Genomic DNA, 17,395 nt, shown 5'->3' with positions numbered 1-17,395 from the left:
CTGGGCAGAACTTCGCAAAGCCCTTTGAGGGGTCCCGCCATGTCCCCCTCTGCAGCTGCGCCCGCCCCGTGCCGACCCCGGCCCTACCTGATAGCGACAACGGGGGTTCGGGGCTCGGCCAGGGACAGGCGGGCTGGGACGCCCAGCCCCGCCTCCTGCTGCCGCCTGACGTGGGCAGCGCTGATGGGGCGCCCGGCCTGGGGGTGCTTTTGTGTGCACGCAGCCACAGCCGGCAGCTGGTGGTGCGCAGGGCCAAAGAACCGGCCTGACTGCCCCGGCCCTTCCTGTCCCTGGGAATCCAGCAGAGCAGCACCAGGAACTTGGGCGCCCCGCCCCCGCAGGCCAGAGCTAGCGCAGGGGAGAGGGGGAGAGGGCGCCTTCACGGCCACGCCCATCCCCAGCAGTGCACTCAGCCGCAGGCAGGCACCCCGTTCTGTCCCCAGGCGTTTCGTGCCGCCTGAAACCGGGTCCCTTCCTGTCCCATATCTCTTATCGGGGGTCAACGGGCCAGCGTCCAGCTCCCCGTGGGCACACGGGTGGGCCCCCAGGGCACTCCCTCCTCAGACCACAGCTGGAGCCAAGGCCAGTCTGAGGGCCAGCCTGCAGCGTCAGTCCCATGAGGACCAAGCTCACCCTCACAGATAAAGCCGCCCACTGTCCCCCAGAAAACTGGCACTCCACCCAGCTCCAGTGCAGACTGGAGTAAGCCCTGAGCACTGCTGGGTATAGTGCAAGAATTAACCAAAACGCACACACGTACACAAATAAAAGGACAACACAGGATTCAGCAAATATCCCCGTCAAATTTTAGTAGCACTCGGATGTCCGCGATTCTATTGCTCCCCAACCCCCGGAACGGAAACAGAAAGGATCTTCTGCTTTCCTGTGACTCAGTTTCCCCAAGTCTCTGAGCCAGGGGACACTGTGGTAGTGGGGACTGAACACGGGTGGCCAAGTGCAAGACACGCGTGCTCCTGCTGTCCTCTCTGGCCGGCCCCACCTCAGGGACAAGGCACTGATACCAGGCAACAGAGCTTCAGAGACCTGCAGGATCCGGGGCGTGGGATGGCGAAGACAGAGGACGCGGGTGTTTGTGTATTATTTGTATATTTGACTTCGCTTCTGATCGTCGAGGGCCTGGCTCAGGGGCTGGGGCTTGTGTGCTGCGCACAGGAGCCTGGTTCCGTCCCCAGCACCCCAGAACACAGTTCCCAAGCAGCACCAGAGGTGTCTGTTCAGGAGGAACGCTCCCCACGGGGCCAGCTACCCCTCAACCAGTGTGGAGCCCTGGGAAGAGCCAGGGCAGTCCACTTGGACAGTCTGACAGTGATGGGGCTGACCAGCAGGTGGCATCAAGCATCCTGGATGCAGAGCGGAGGCACCTGGAGCAGGAGAGGGTGAGGGGCTCCATGGTGGTCCCCGGCGCCCTCAGCCCCTGCAGTGAGGTGCAGCGGCCTGTCCGATGGCCTGCCTGGGTCCAGACCCTGCTCCAGGATCTGGCACACTCTGTCCTTTGTCTGTTGCCGGCGTGTCTGCCTTCCAGCAAGAGAAATACTGTCCGGAACACACCCTCACTCATGGCCAGGAATCGTTCCCGGAGTCTCTTTTCCACGGAATCTGTTACCGAGTCTCTTTGGATGGCCCCAGTAAAGAGCCCAGTTGCGGGGAGAGCAGCGTCCAGGCGTCTTTCCTGTGTCAGGTGAGCCAAGGGGGCCAGAAGCGGTGAGCGGAGGACCCGGGAGACAGAGGCAAGAGCGCCGAGAGGGCGACGGCGGCCCAGGGGCGTCTGGGAAGCAGAGGGCACCCTGCCGGTGGCTGAGTCTGTCTCAGGATCGAGCGTCCGGGAGCTGCAGGCTCGCTTTCTGGAGAGCACAGGCAGTGGCGAGCAGGCGGTCTGGAGCCCTCCGGGGAGTTCTTCCTGCGCTCTCAGGCCCGCAAAGCCAGACCCCGGGCAAAACCGTACGCGCTCTGCCAGGCCAGAGCAAAGCGTCCCACCAACCCCGATCCGGACGAACGGTAACTCTCAAACTTTCCAAGAAGTTTCTTTCCAAATAATTTATTAGTTGGAACCCATGGGCAGAGCCGGAGGGCCTCGAGGCCAGCGCCAAGCAAAGGAGGCAGCAGACGGAAGTCCCGGCACGAGGCTCAGGCGCGCGGCTCCGCGTCCTCGACGAGCGAGAGCTGCAGCACGGGGAGCAGCAGCTGGAAGGCGTCCTGGACGTAGGAGGCGCTGTTGGAGGCCTGCGGACAGGGGCAAGGGCGGCACCGGCTGCTCAGGGGAGGGACAGGAGACCCGGGGAAGAGGGGGCTGTTGCAGGGGGCCCCCGAGGGAAGGCGCGGGCACTCGGAGCAGCCTGGTCCCGGGTTCCGCAGGTAGCCTTCTCCCGGGGTGGGACCCGGAAGGTCCTGTGGCCTGAGCACCGCAGGCTCTTCACAGAAGCCCTGAGGTTGCCAGACTGCTGCCCACCTGAGAGTGGGCCTCCGGCAGAGTCCCAACAGAGAACTGGTGACAACTCAAAGGGCCGCCTGCAAGCTTGGCACGCGGAAGGCCCAGGACCCAGGTCCATCTGGCACTGGGAGTAGCCCCTGAGCACCACCAGGTGTGGCTTCAAAACACCACCACGGGGGCTGGAGCGATAGCACAGCGGGTAGGGCGTCTGCCTTGCACGCGGCCAACCGGGGTTCAAGTCCCAGCATCCCATGTGGTCCCCTGAGCACCGCCAGGAGCGATTCCTGAGTGCATGAGCCAGGAGAGGCCCCTGTGCACCGCCGGGTATGACCCAAAAAGGGGAAAAACAAAAAGCAAAACAAGAGTCACCTCAAGGACAGAAGAACGTCCAGTCTGCAACCCCCAGAGTAACAAGGAGTGTGGCAGGCCCTCAGCCAGTAGTACCCCCCTCCGTCAGTGATGGGGGAGTCCCGAGACCTGGTGTCTGCCCAGGTGAGCGGCCTCCTCCCGGGGCAAAGCACAGCAAGGAATTCAAGGCATGTTTCTCTGGTGATGATTGTAAAAGCCTTTGAAATAGGCCAGTAGTCCTGAAACCAAGCCCACCCAGATTTAAAGGGTCCAGAGAGGTCACCCAGCACCCAGATGGTCTGCACAGCACAAGTACAGAGTTCTCACACCGGGGCCAGGGACCGTGCAAACATGACTGAAACAGACCCAGGGGCCCTGGCCCTCGCTCCTGTGGACTCAAGCTGCCCACTTCTTTAAAGCCACTGGACTGACCAGGATATAGACTCCCGGACAGTCCTTTGACAAGGCGAAGCGAGTTTCTGGCTTTGCGAGGAAAAGACAGGAAATGACAAACTGTTCCATCTTACTTGGTAACAGCTGTCAAACATGCTCTCCAGGGGTGGAGAGATAGCAGCGCAGGTAGGACCTGCAGTACCTACATCCCATATGGTCTCCTGCGCACCAGCCCAGGGTAATTCATGAGTGCAGAGCCAGGAGTGAGCCCTGAGCATCGCTGGCTGTGGTCCACGAACAAAACCAAAACTCATGTTCTGTAAAACCCTGAAAGCAAAGTCTGCTAGCCTGGCTCACTCTGGACAGCACTTTCTTACAGAGGTCAGATGCCAGCCCCAGGGACAGGACAGGCCAGCACTAGGTAGCCACTGCTCCATGCTCACCCCACCTAATCCATCCCACACTGCCACTGCACACCCAGTTCTATCTCCTGGCACTCACGGCCCAGCAGTCATCCTCATGGCACAAAAGCCAAAAGGCCAAAGACAGAGACTTCGGAAGGGATCTGACCTGGAGAATTCAGCCCCAGACTTACCTCCAGAAACACTGCAGTGATCAATGGGTTCAGGACGTCAGCCTTTTCTTCCACCTGGAGTCAAGGACACGGCCGAAGGGAAGGACAGTGGGTCAGGAAACAAGGTTGGAATAGGAGACCGTGTCAAAATATACCCGCATACGCACAGAGCCACACAGAATCATACATACCCACACAATCACACTCACGCAGAATCATACTCCAAGAATCACTCACACAGACTCACACACATTCACAAAGAATTGGTTACACAGAATTAGTCACACACATCACACACAGAATCACTCATACAGAATTACGGTAGGGCGTTTGCCTTACAAGCGGCCAACATGGCCTGTGTGAGTTCGATTCCTCCGCCCCTCTCGGAGAGCCCGGCAAGCTACCGAGAGTATCTCGCCCGCACGGCAGAGCCTGGCAAGCTCCCCGTGACATATTCGATATGCCAGACACAGTAACAACAAAGTCTCCAATGGAGACGTTACTGGGCCCGCTCGAGTAAATCGATGAACAACGGGAAGACCGTGACCGTGACACACAATCACACCCACACAGATTCACACACATAATCACTCACAGAATCACACACATAGAATCATACACATTCACACAGAATTACACCCCCAGAGTACTCGCACAGAATGACACACACAGAATGACACACAGATTCACACTCACAATCCACACAGAATCACAGACATAGAATCACACACTTTCACAGAATCACACTCCAGTCACTCACAAAATCACACACACAGAATCACATATTCACACAAAATCACTCGCAAAGAATCACACATATTCACTCACACAGAATGACACTCACAGAATAGATCTGAGAGTCACTCAGACAGAATCACTCGCAAACAACCACTCACGCACACTCACAGAATCAATCACAGATGCACAGATCACACTCACGCAGAAAACTTCCGTGGAGAAACCATCTGCCTAGCAAAAACCTATACCCTGAACCTAGAAAGAACTCTCACAACTCAGTGGTACTGAAAGGAATAAAAAAAACGGAAACAGATGACAAACAGCATAAATATTTGTAAAATAACAAAAACCAATCCAGCTAAGGACAAGCAAAGGTCTTGGAGGATGTTTCTCTCAAGACAAACAACTGGCCAACAAGCCCCTGAGGCACTCAACAGCATCACTGGCTGTGGGAGAGCTGCGCACCAGGCCACAGGGACACGCGAAAAGGTGTGCCGGGGGTGACGGCGCAGGCCTGTGGCCACACGGGCACCCCCTCACGCCTGGCCTGCCCTGGGACCCCCACACGGGCAGCAGGTGAGGGGGCGCAGGCCACGAGCAGGGCCCACGGGGGCAACCGAGCCCCCGCACAGGGAGCGAGGGCTCGGGAGCGGGCGGCTGGGCGTGAGAGAAAGCTCCTCCCTCCTGCGTGCTCCCACCTAGAGGAAACATCCCGAAGAGGCAGGTGGACCAGGGCGGCCGAGGGCCAAGAGTGCAGAGAGGGAAAGAAGGGTGACAGCTGACAGGATGATCTAAATTTAGATGGCGGGGAGGGGGTGCCAATCTCTACCGAGCCCCGAGTGAGGCATCTGCAGCGGGCCAGCTCTGGGCTCGGGGCTGTTTCCGACAAGCTGCATCCTTACCCCTGCAGCCGTCAGGCAGGTGGAGAACTCCTTGGACAGCGAGGACAGCTCCTTGCACAGGACGACCGTCAGCCTGGGGAGAGGGCACAGGTCAGGGGCACCCAGTGTGCCTCTCGCGCTTGCTTCTGGCCTGATAGCTGCACAGAGCCGTGGCCAGAGGAAACCCAACCCCGCTGGTACTAACTGTGACCGGAGGAGGCCATCAGGGGAGCGAGCAGCCTGAGCCGTCCCCTGTTCCCCGCGGCGGCAGCATGGGACCACCCGCAGACACCAGCTGGCACGCACGCGGGAGAGACGGCACTGTGTGAAATATGGGGACCGGCTACGGCACTCTGGCCTCTGAGAGACAGCGGGGTCCTCAAAAGATCCTATTCCACGTACAACAGAAATGAAAAGACCGACATTCGCTCACTGAACAGCTTCCAAGGTCTCCTCTGCGCCCGGCAGAGCGGATCCAGGTACGGGGTCAGCGAGGGTCAGGTCCTGCTCTAAAGTCCTCAGCGACTGAGCAGAGTCCAGCTGTCTGGACACATCCCTGCCCTGCCACACACACACGCCGGGGTGTGAAATGCACAAGGATGGAGGGAGCACGCGTGGACACACGTGGACACGTGTGGACAGACACGGGGACTCGGCCGCGACACAGCCGCACGGGCACCAGTGCTCACCCACGCTCAGGAGCCTGGCTGGCACGGTGGGCGAAGAAAAGCATCAGCGTCCAGGGGAGAGGACACGGGACCCACTGCCCACGGGGAACCTGAACTCAGGAGGCAGGCAGGCAGGCGGGCAAGCGCGGGAGCAGCCGGGGCTGGACTGGGACCACTCCCAGCACCAGGACCCCTGCGAGCCGTGAGGAGCTACGCACAGCTCGGGTAGGTGGCTGGGACTCACCAACCCTGACCCTGGGACTCAATCCTTCCCCTGGGAGCTCTCACTGACTTGGGTTTAATTAGAGAGTTGTATGTCTCCTCACTCCCCCGTCCCTCCAACTATACTGTTATTTCAGTTAAAAAAAAAAACCCTTCTGGGACTTAGTCCTGGCTTTTAGCCCCATATGCATGCCCAGGCGGTTACCTCTCTGCGTGCCTCATCTGTAGAGCTGGCTGACACCAGTGTCAAATGAGCACCGACCGACAAAGGCACGCTCACAGCAGCGCCTTACGCTACTCCTAAGGAACCTGGGCCTCGGGCTGGCAGCAGCTCAACAGCCGAAGGAGTCATGCAGGGCTGAGCCCCAGCACTGCATGGTGTGGCCCCAAAAACTCAGAGAAGAACTGTTTCACTAACGATAAATGTGGTTCCTTTTAAGGCGGGAATCCAAGAAGAACTGGTGTCCGCAGCACAGGCCAGTCAGGAAGAAAGGCTGAAGGCTGGCCGAGGAGAAACCAGGCCCTTCGCGCTCAGCCACCCGCACCCAGAACGAACAGGCCTCTACACCGCGGAGAGCCGAGAGCCTAGAGAGAAGACAATAGGGCGGAGGAGACACACGTCACTTACTGGGACAGGGCTTTGCTCCTTTCGAGGGCGGTGACTTCCTGCTTCCCACCGTGCAGAACCAGAGCGGCCGTCTTGTGGAACAGTTCAATGGAGCAGGCCGTCAGCTCCGCAAGGCTCCGGATGGCAAAGGCATGAATGTCCTGGCCGGAAAAGACAAAAGCAGCATCAGGAAACCAGGCACTGGGCTTTCACCCGGGATGCCCCCTCCTCGCTTCTCTCCTGTGGAGGGCTGCAGGCACACCCAGGTTCCCTGCAGGCAGGCGGGCAGCTTCACCTCCCACAGCAGTCACGCCACACAGACTCACACGCCACACCGATACGTACAGATCCACAGGCACGGGGACACAGAGCACTCGTACAAACATGCATAGACACACACAGACAGAGACATACATACAGACACATACATACAGACACAGGCATGTAGACACAGACACCACAAGCACACACACACACACACACACACACACACACACACACACAGAAACGCTTGCTGCTCTGGTTACCTCTATGGACACTGCAGGAGTCTGCTCCGTCTTCTCTGTCTCTGGCTGTCTTTCTCCTCCCTCCTCAGCTGGTGCTGGGGCCCGAGGCATCCTGACCCACTCGCAGGCCGTGTTTCTCGCCTACACCAGATGGACGAGAGCCCCTCAGCAGGTGACTGTGCCTTGCGAGCCTCAGGGGAGCACCCAGTACTCAGTCTTCCTGCTGTCCCTCTGCTGCCCAGCGCTGAGCTGACCACTGATGCCCCCACTTGCTCCCTCCTCAATCCTCTGGTCCTCTGGCCCGTGCAGAGTTCACAGGTGTGTGCAACACACACACGTTCATAGCGTGTCTCAGGAATGCTGACACATGCATGCTGGGTATAGGAAAAGCCAGAAATCGATTTATCCAGATCAGAAAAGAAAACTGGCCTGAGAGAAGGTCAGAGAAAAGAGAACGAAAACTGTGTCTAATACAGAAGAAAAGTGTGTGGAAACCTCAGGCTCAGCTACTCCTTAAGCAAAACCCGAGGGAACCAGCCGAGCCCGTGAACAAGTGAACGAGCCCATCTCTCTCCACGCAAGCTCCACGGCCCACAGAAAGCGCCGTGGAGACAGTCACTGAACCGCCAGGGAAAGTGCCTTACTATGTGACTTGGCCCACAGAAGCCACAGAAGTCACGCAGAGTCACCAGCACCTCACAGCAAAAGCATTCCTCGACACCGACTGTCGGGGACGGGGCCTCGTGGGGAGGGCACAGCCTTGATGCAGCCGAGCCGGGGTCAAGCCCTGACACCCCACTTGGTCCCCCAAGCTCTACCGAGTGAGCCCTAAGCACCCCTCGGGTGTGGTCCCTCACTAGCTGCACGGTGAGTCAGCCAAGGACTCACCCGATCCCTATCTCATAGGCGGGGAAACAGAGGCACAGAGGAAGGGGGAAAGCTGGGAGATTAAGAACCCGCCAAATCCTAACACAGCCTTGAGAAATGGGCGACTCAGAGAGGTGAAATCCCACTCACCACCCCCACCCGTGAGAAGTCTGAGAAAACAGGCCCAGGCAGCACAGCCCCAAAGGAGGGGACAGCCGCACGCCGGCAGAGCTTACCCTGGTGAGCTTCTCTGGTCTGGAGGAGACGCGCAGCTGGGAAAACAGCTCTGTCACCTCGCGGGTAAAGTCCTCGTCCCCTAGGACACAGAGAACCACATCAAGGACGACCCGAGGGCCGGGGATGTTGCAGACCGGGGAGAGGCCGGTTCCAGGCACCAGATGGGCCAGTCGGGGGCGACTACCCACCACTGCGTTGAGCCATCGGTCAAAGGTCAGAACAATTTTTCAAAAAGCCAAGTCACATTTCAGTTTCATGACACAGAGGCTGATGCAGGGACTTCCCAAAGGGGCTCTGGGAACCCGAGGACCTACAGACCACACCTGGGGGCACAGAACCCGAGGATCTACAGATCACACCGGGGGGCACTGCCGTGGACGGAGGGCGGCTCCACGTGTCCTGAGGGACCCAGAGGGACTCATCTATTGGAATGCTTTCTCACACACGTGTACACATGCAAGCACACACACACACATGGACACACGTGCACATACAGTATGCACATATACAGCATGCACATGTGCACATGTATACACATGTTATCACATACAAACACACACACACACACACACACACACCCCAGTAAGTACATTTTTTTTTTGCTTTTCGGGTCACACACAGTGGTGCACAGGGGTTACTCTCCTGGCGGTGCTCAGGGGACCCTATGGAATGCTGGGAATCAAATCCGGGTTGGCCACGTGCAAGGCAAACGCCCTACCCACTGTACTATCGGTCCAGCCCCTCCAGTAAATTCAAATATTTCCAGCAAAAATATTAAGGTAAAACAATTCAAATTTAAAATTCATTTCCCTTCAGTGACTCTTCACTTCCCGACTTGCAGCCTGACTGCCTCCCCACTCTTGGCCCGCACCAGAGGCTTCTGATGACATCGTGACGCAGGAATAATCCTGTACTCACATACTTGTTTTTTGGTTTTTTGTTTGTTTTTTCGCTTTTTGGGTCACACCCAGCGATGCTCAGGGGTTCCTCCTGGCTCTGCACTCAGAAATTTCTCCTGGTGGTGCTTGGGGGATCATATGGGATGCTGGGGATCGAACCTGGGTCGGCCGTGTGCAAGGCAAATGCCTTCCCCGCTGTGCAATAGCTCCGGCCCCTACTCACATACTTGGAAGGCACAGAGAGAACGCAGCTTAAACGATCTCATCACAAGGAAAAAACTTTAATAAAAAATGAAAAAAAGAGGACCTGAGCAATAGCACAGGGGGACGTCACCTGCCTTGCACGCGGCCAACTCAGGTTTTATCTTGGACTCCATAGGGCTCCCTGAGCACCGCCAGGAGTGACCCCTGAGTGCAGAGCTAGAGGTCACCCTTCAGCACAACCGGGCGTGACCCAAAACAAAACAAACAGAAGACAAGTGTGGCCCCTCTCTGACGACCACAGGCAGAAGGGAGTGGACACCTGTGGAAACACAGGCGTCTGGGCCGGCAGGACACGCGGGACCCTGGCCAAGCGCACAGCAGGGGTCAGGCGTCTGGCCGCAGCGCATGGCGGGGGCCCGGGTGGTGCTGGTCTGTCTGACCTTTCCGCTCTTCTTCCTCATCCTCGCAGAAGTCCGCCAGGGAAAACGCTTCCTTGAGTCGCTCTAACTCAAGCTTCAGAGCCTCCGACTCCTCGCCACGCAGAGAATTCAGGGTAGATTTCACCTAGACGGACAGGACACCACAGTGCGATGCAGGGACGGAGGACAAAAGAGCCGTACTCGATGGGGCCCCGCCAGGGGTGATCCCGGAGCGGAGAGCCAGGAAGGAGTCCTGAGCGCCACTGGGGTGGCCCCAAACAAAACCTCGCCGTCCCCAACACCACGCCGAGCCAGGAGGGTCTGGCTCCAATCACCTTCACTTCGCTCTCCCGGGAAAGCATCTCCAGGGCTTCCAGATGCGAAAGGCCCTGGAACTCATCGAAGAGAAGCCCGTAGTGAGTTCTCCTGTCCGTGTCCACGCCGACCTCCCCAGCCGGCCGGAGCTCTTCATTCTCCTTCGCCTCCCGGAGCACCTGACAGCGAGAAGGAAGAGTCGGGAACAGCAAGGAACGAGGGCCCAGGGGCTTGGGCCAGGCCTGCGAACAGTCGGGGCACTGTCCTTCAAGCTGGGCACCAGGACCTCAATAAGGAGGTCAGAGCCCTGGTCCTAGACCAGGGCCAGGAGGGGCCAGGAGGGGGGGCACCTCTCTGAAGCAAGCAGGCAGCGGCCAAGAGGGGATCTGGCACCCCGGGCTGTGCTGACCGCAGCTCTACAGGAAGGAAAGAGGCAGCACACAGGAACCTGAAGCCTTAAGGCTGCCACTGCCACAGGAGACAACGCGGAACCAAGGAGACCCCTACCCACATCACTGACGACCCCAGACCCCGACCCACGACATGACCATCCCAGACCTCTACCCACATCACTGATGACCCCAGACGCCTACCCACATCACTGATGACCCCGGACCCCGACCCACGACACTGACCACCCCAGACCCCTACCCACATGACTGACAAACCCAGACCCCGACCCACGACACTGACCATCCCAGACCCCTACTCACATCACTGACGACCCCAGACCCTGACCCATGACACTGACCATCCTAGATCCCTACCTACAACACGGACCATCCCACTGGAGGGTCCCAAGTAACGGGAAGCAAACATGAAGGACAGAACCGGGATCGTGCAGTGAAGCATACCCGAGCATGTAGGCAGCCGGTGCCACCCCCACAAGCCATGGTCCCCAAGCATCACGGGGTGCAGCCCTGGAGCCCCGAGCACCTCCTAGAGCGGGAGGGCTGGAAAACACCACGCCCTCCGGCCCTACACTGACAGAACCACCGGCTGAGATGACCGAGACCAGTGGGAATGGTCCTGAGGGGTGTCCATCCCCTGACCCCACCTCCACGATGGAGAGATCAAGGCAGACACAGGCACCTGCGACAGTGTGGAGCTACGGTACATCAGGCCCTTGGTTCTCCGAAAGCCAGGGTCCCCTTCAGCGATGACATCCATGGTCTTCTTCCCAATGAACTCCAGGGCGTCCAAACCCCCACTGATGACGCTCTTCCCCTGTCGGAAACACGCAGCCTCGTCAGCACTGCAGGGACGCAGTGGCGTACTGCGACACAGAAGAGCAGGGCTTAACCAGGCCAGGGACAGGCAGGGTCGGGAGCAGCTGAAACAGTCACCCGCTGCTCGGGGACATGAAAGAAAAGAAGGGACGGGGCCAGAGCAAGAGCACAGAGGGCACTCGCCTTGCACGGCCCACCAGGGCTCAATCCCCAGCATCCAACATGGCCCCCCAGCACCGCCACCAAGTGGCCCCTGAATGAAGAGGGAGGAGTAAGCCGAGCACCGCCAGGTGTGGCCCAAAAATGAAAAAAAAAGGAGAAACAAGAAAAGAAAAAGAAAAACCAGAAGGCAGAAGTGCTGTGGGAAACAGACACTCCTGAGCACGCCGTGTCTCCCTGCCGGCTCCACACTCGGGCTGGAGCATCACAGGCGAGAACACGTGAGGGCGGCGTTTGGCACGGCACGATGGAAGGTCACGCCGTGGAACATCACAGAGAACACGTCGCACCCCCAACCAACAAACCTGCGCAGGAGGGGCCCGAGACAGAGCGGGAGTCACTCCGACGGCACGAGGCACCAGGACGGCAGAGGTGGGCAGAGGCGACGTGGGAGGGTCCCGGCAGTGAGCACCCGCTCACAGCCCACCTCCCCACCTGCATGCCCTACTCAGGAACTGAAGCGGCAAGCGCAAGTCATCCTCCACATGGGGGGCTTCCGAAAACTGTCTTTGGGCCACACCTGGCGATGCTCAGGGCTTACTCCTGCCTCTGCACTCAGGGATCACGCCTGGTGGGCTCGGGGGCCACATGGGGAGCCGGGGGCTGAACCCAGGTCAGCAGCAAGGCAAGTGCCCCTGCACGATCGCTGCACTGTCACACTGGATCAAAACACCAGAGTTTATTTATTTTTAATTTTTTAATAACATCACAGTTTAAAAGTGCTCCTATTCATCTAGAGCTCTACGGGTATCAGAGACGACACTGATGCTCCCTCCACCCAAGAGATGAAGAGGTGGCGGCCCCGAAGCAGGAATGTGCTCGGACCACTGCCTTAGGGGTTCCCGGCCCAGACTGCTCTAGTCCACCTCATGCCCCGCTCAGCCCTTCACGGTGTCCAAGAAACCCAGGAGTGTCCCCTCCCCCATGGAGGGTGGAGTGTCAAGCCGGGGCGGACACTCACCGTGCTCTGGACGGCGGTGGAGATGGTGGAGAACATGCCCAGAGGTCCAGCGGGGGAGGAGCTTTCGTTCTCTTTGGCATCCGAACCACCTACGGGAGGGAAAAGCGAAATGAAGAGGCGCCGCCAGAGTCTTGATCGATGAGGATCTACAGAAATTGGATCTACAGGAAATTTTTCTTTTTTTTTTTAGGCCACATTGGGCAGCGGTCAGGTCTTACTCCTGGCTCTGAGCTCAGGAATCACTCCTTCGGGGCTTGGGACTGAACCCTGTTGGCTGCAGGCAAGGCGAGGGTCCGACCTGCCATACTGTTACTCTGGCCTGGATCTGCACCAAGTTTCTCAGCGTGAGACCCTGCTTCCACAAACAGAGACTCAACCCTTTTTATTATTTTGCGCTATTTGCTTATTTAAAACCATTCAAATACTGGAACTGAGACAGGCAGCTTTTTGACATCATTTAGGCTCAAAAATGTCAGTAGCAGCACATGGGGACAGCACAGTGACATTAGTGATGCCAGACCACCCTCACCAGCCTCCTGTCTGCTGCAGCACGAAGATCTGAGCCCTGAGCCAGCCTGCAGAGAGATTTCCCTGTCTATAAGGACTGTAGGATGGGGAGAAAGGAGCACTTCCACCATGAGCACAGATGCACAAGAGGCGGTACTGCAGTGAGGGGTACCTGACATCCACTGGGCCACAGAGAACTGGCACCAAACTTGCTTCAATGAGCCACTCAGGCACCTGCAAACAGCCGCTCCTGGAGCACTCAAACAAGGGAAACGCTCTCACTCCCGCACCGTGCTCTGCCAGCGAACGAGGAACACGCTCCTACACCGTGCTCTGCCTGTGAACGAAGAAACGCTCCCACTCCTACACTGTGTTCTACTGCCCATGAACAAAGAAACGCTCTCACTCCTACTCCGTGTTCTGCTTGTGAACGAGGAAACACTCTCAACCCTACACTGTATTCTACTGCCTGTGAACGAGGAAACGCTCTCATTCCTACACCGTGTTCTGCCTGTAAATGAGGGAAACACTCTCACTCCTACACCGTGTTCTGCCTGTGAACGAAAAAATACCCTCACTCCTACACCGCGTTCTGCTCATGAACGAGGGAAACACTCTCACTTCTACATCGTGTTGACTGTGAACAAGAAAACACCCTCACTCCTACACCACGTTCTGCCTGTGAACGAGGAAACACGCTCACTCCTACACCGTGTTCTGACTGTGAACGAGGAACCACTCTCACTCCTACATGGTATTCTGCTCGTAGCCACAGAGGTCCTGACAGCCATCACAGGTCACAGCGTCCCCAACCCCCTCCGCCCGCACACACGAGAGTGTGCGGATTGGCATGGTGTCACCGTATCTCCTGCCTTCTGTGGGCCCAAGACACGAGACCCAGATCTCATCCTCTCCATGGGACACCTGGGCCAGACCCAGGACACGCTCAGTCAGTCTGGGTCTGTGAGCAGCAGGAGGCCGTACCCTGCCGAGAGCGGGAGGCGCAGAGCCAGGCTGTGGGCAGCTCCCTGAGCTCTGCTCTCCCAGCTCGGGCCGCCCCCGCTGCCCTAGAGCGGGTCCTCCTGGGTCAACACGGGCTCCAGAATGAAGCTTTCCCTCAGAAAGAAAGCAAACACAGTGACTAAAACGTTACGGTATTTTTTTATGCCACGACAGACGCAGGTCAAGCTAACTTGAACAGGGTCTTACTTCTCAGGGTTAAGAGTTGCAGACCACTTCCACAGTCCAATTTCAAGCACTTCTATTGAAGGTCTGTAAGAGTTCTTTGAGAAATAAAATATCCCACTTTGTAGGTGAGGAAGGGAAGGGAAGAGCTGCTCAGGACTAACTCCCATGCCTGCTGCTACAACTGCCCCACCGCGCCCCGGCATCGGGCAGCACCAGCAGACGTGCGTTTCCACCCTGAGCCCCAACCAACCCCGGGTCTCGTTTCCACACTGACCGGCTGCATGCTGGGCTTCAGCTGAGAAGTCACTGGGACTAGGGATCCCCAGGGAAGTCTCTGCCTTCTCGATGACACTGGAAATACCTTGTCCTAGAGAAAAAGAACATGCTGACATTTGAATACCATCGCGATTATTTACCCAAACTGGGCAAAACAAGACCAGATTCAAACCTGCCGATCTGAAAAATCATTTCAGCTTTCATTTTGACCATCTGTAACCAATCTTTGGGACAGCATCCTTATCCAGAATTCTCAACAAAGAATTTTCAATAAAGTTTCAGCTTATCAAGTTCAAGGCACAGGGAGTTGGCTCAAGTGAGAGCACAGGCTAGCAAACATGAGACCTTAAGTTCAAGCCTTGTATCACGTGACTCAGGTCACTGTCAGAAGCGGTCCCCACAAAAGAAATACAAATTGTACCAGAGAGAGAGAGTACAGCAGGGAGGACGCTTGCCTTGCATGCACCAGAGCCGTGTTTAACCCCCAGCTCCAAAGAGGAGCCCCTGAGCACACAAGGAGTGATCCCTGAGTGCAGAGCCAGGGTTAAGCCCTCAGCACTGCCAGGTGTGGCCTCCAAACAACAACAACAAAAGTTTTCTGAAGGAACAATTCCCAAACATGCATGTTCTCACAAGGAAATGCTGTCACCTCCAAGGCTAATCAAACTACAAAAATGGAGTTTGACGTTAAGCTATTGTCAAACTACAGAGCCTTGAGCTCTGAGTGAACGAGGAAAACAGATCAGCCGAGTTGTTCCTAACACAGATCCCAGCATGTGTGCGCGCAAAAACACACACACACACACACACACACATATACACAGAAGTGAAGGAAGGCCTTACCTACTGTGGCTACAGTGGCGGAGGCTGAGGACAGTAAGGACTTGCCCCAGCTGCCCCAGTAGCCCCATCCAGTCTGGGGCGCGTCTCCGGATACACATTCCTACGTGCCCCAGCAGGCAGAGAGACAAACGAAATTAGGAACATCAGAGCAGACAGACACGGATATCCAGTTGTTAGGCAGAAGTATGGATGAACAGGGGCTGGAGGGAGGCACTGGCCCTGCCTGAAGACCCAGTGGCCGCAAGCCTGGTTCAGACCCCCAGTACCACACACGGTCCCTTGCGCACCACCAAGGGTTACTCCCAAGCAGAGCCAGGAAGAGCGGATGTGGCTCAAATCTCCTCCCCAAAACAACAAAGTACAGGTGGACAAACATGGTGTCATTTGGCTGGAGAAACGCGGTGCTCAGCTGAGGGCCATGTGCAGTCTGCAAGAGGCACTGTGTAGCCAGGCCCAGGGCGTCCCGAAGCTTCCCCTACGTCAGGAGCAGCACGGGCTCAGCGGGCACTGCTCCCTGGCCGCCTCAAGGTTTGGATGCCGTCTGTGCCCGCAGTACCTGAGCAGGGAGAGTGGCTGAAGCGCCGCCGTCACCGGGCGGCTTGGGCTCAGGTCTTTTCCGAGTGGAAACTCCAGGTTCTGATCTAGCCTGTGGCTCGGCCCCCTGGTCCACAGATACGAGATCCGCAGTGGGCTCCTGGTCTCCATCTTCACGGCCAGGGGTGGCTGCCGCCATCCCGACCGTCTCAACACCATCTCCGTCTGCCATGATTAGATCATGGCCTGCAAGAACAAAAGCCCAAGGAAAGCGGCTTGGACAGAGACTTCCGGGAAACGTAAACTCTCGCCTGAGAGGAGTGTCGCTTCTCACGCAGGTGTAGGAAACAACACTGAGGAAACTGGAACCACTGATGTGACTATGACACACAGCACATGTGCGGGATGGAGGACACAGCCCACTGCCCGCACTCTTCCACGGAACACGTGGTGTGCAAACGCATGCACCCCGCCCCCGCACAGCCCTCACACCCACATACACGCTTCACCTGCAACCCCACCTGCACACACCCCTCACCTACACAGCCCTCACCCACACACAGTTTCACCCCTACACACCTGCACACCCCACCTGCACACCCTCTCACCTGCACAGCCCCACTTGCGTACCCCCTCACACACACACACCTGCACATCCCACCTGCACACAGCCCTCACCTGCACAGCCCCACCTGCGTACCCCCTCACACACACACACCTGCACATCCCACCTGCACACAGCCCTCACCTGCATGGCGCTCCCCCACACACACCTGCACACACCCCTCACCTGCACAGCCCCCACCACACATCCCCACCCGCACACAGCTTCACCCCCACACGCCTGCACACCCCACCCCACCTGCATACCCCCTCACCTGCACGGCCCTCACCCACACACCCCTACACATCCAACCTGCACACACCCCTCACCTGCACGCCCCTCCCCTGCACAGCCCCCACCGCACACCCCCTCCCGCACGCAGCCTTACCCCCGCACACCTGCACACCCCACCTGCATACCCCTCCCCTGCACAGCCCTCACCCACACACACCCGCACACGCCCCTCCCCTGCACAGCCCCCACCGCACACCCCCACCCGCACGCAGCCTCATCCCCGCACACCTGCACACCCCACCCCACCTGCATACCCCCTCACCTGCACAGCCCTCACCCACACACACCCGCACACGCCCCTCCCCTGCACAGCCCCCACCGCACACCCCCTCCCGCACGCAGCCTCACCCCCGCACACCTGCACACCCCACCTGCATACCCCTCCCCTGCACAGCCCTCACCCACACACACCC

The 17,395-nt window shown here is 58.0% G+C and overlaps 1 protein-coding gene across 1 annotated transcript; it reads right to left on the bottom strand.

Moving 5' to 3' along the window:
* Positions 1-1,955: 1,955 nt before the first annotated feature.
* Positions 1,956-16,354, bottom strand: FAM114A2 (family with sequence similarity 114 member A2). Its single transcript, XM_056112262.1, has 13 exons — positions 16,107-16,354; positions 15,551-15,650; positions 14,706-14,798; positions 12,737-12,825; positions 11,420-11,554; positions 10,348-10,506; positions 10,034-10,157; positions 8,490-8,569; positions 7,408-7,527; positions 6,902-7,041; positions 5,405-5,477; positions 3,786-3,839; positions 1,956-2,241 (listed from the first exon to the last, which is right to left on the bottom strand). Exons 1-13 carry the CDS (start codon positions 16,314-16,316, stop codon positions 2,146-2,148), a joined length of 1,473 nt encoding a protein of 490 aa, XP_055968237.1. The 5' UTR covers positions 16,317-16,354; the 3' UTR covers positions 1,956-2,145.
* Positions 16,355-17,395: the final 1,041 nt, after the last annotated feature.

This window comes from Sorex fumeus, unplaced genomic scaffold (genome assembly GCF_029834395.1).
Source record: "Sorex fumeus unplaced genomic scaffold, SorFum_2.1 ptg000017l, whole genome shotgun sequence".
NCBI classification, from domain to species: Eukaryota; Metazoa; Chordata; class Mammalia; order Eulipotyphla; family Soricidae; genus Sorex; species Sorex fumeus.
This window is presented reverse-complemented; position numbering and strand designations above follow the sequence as displayed.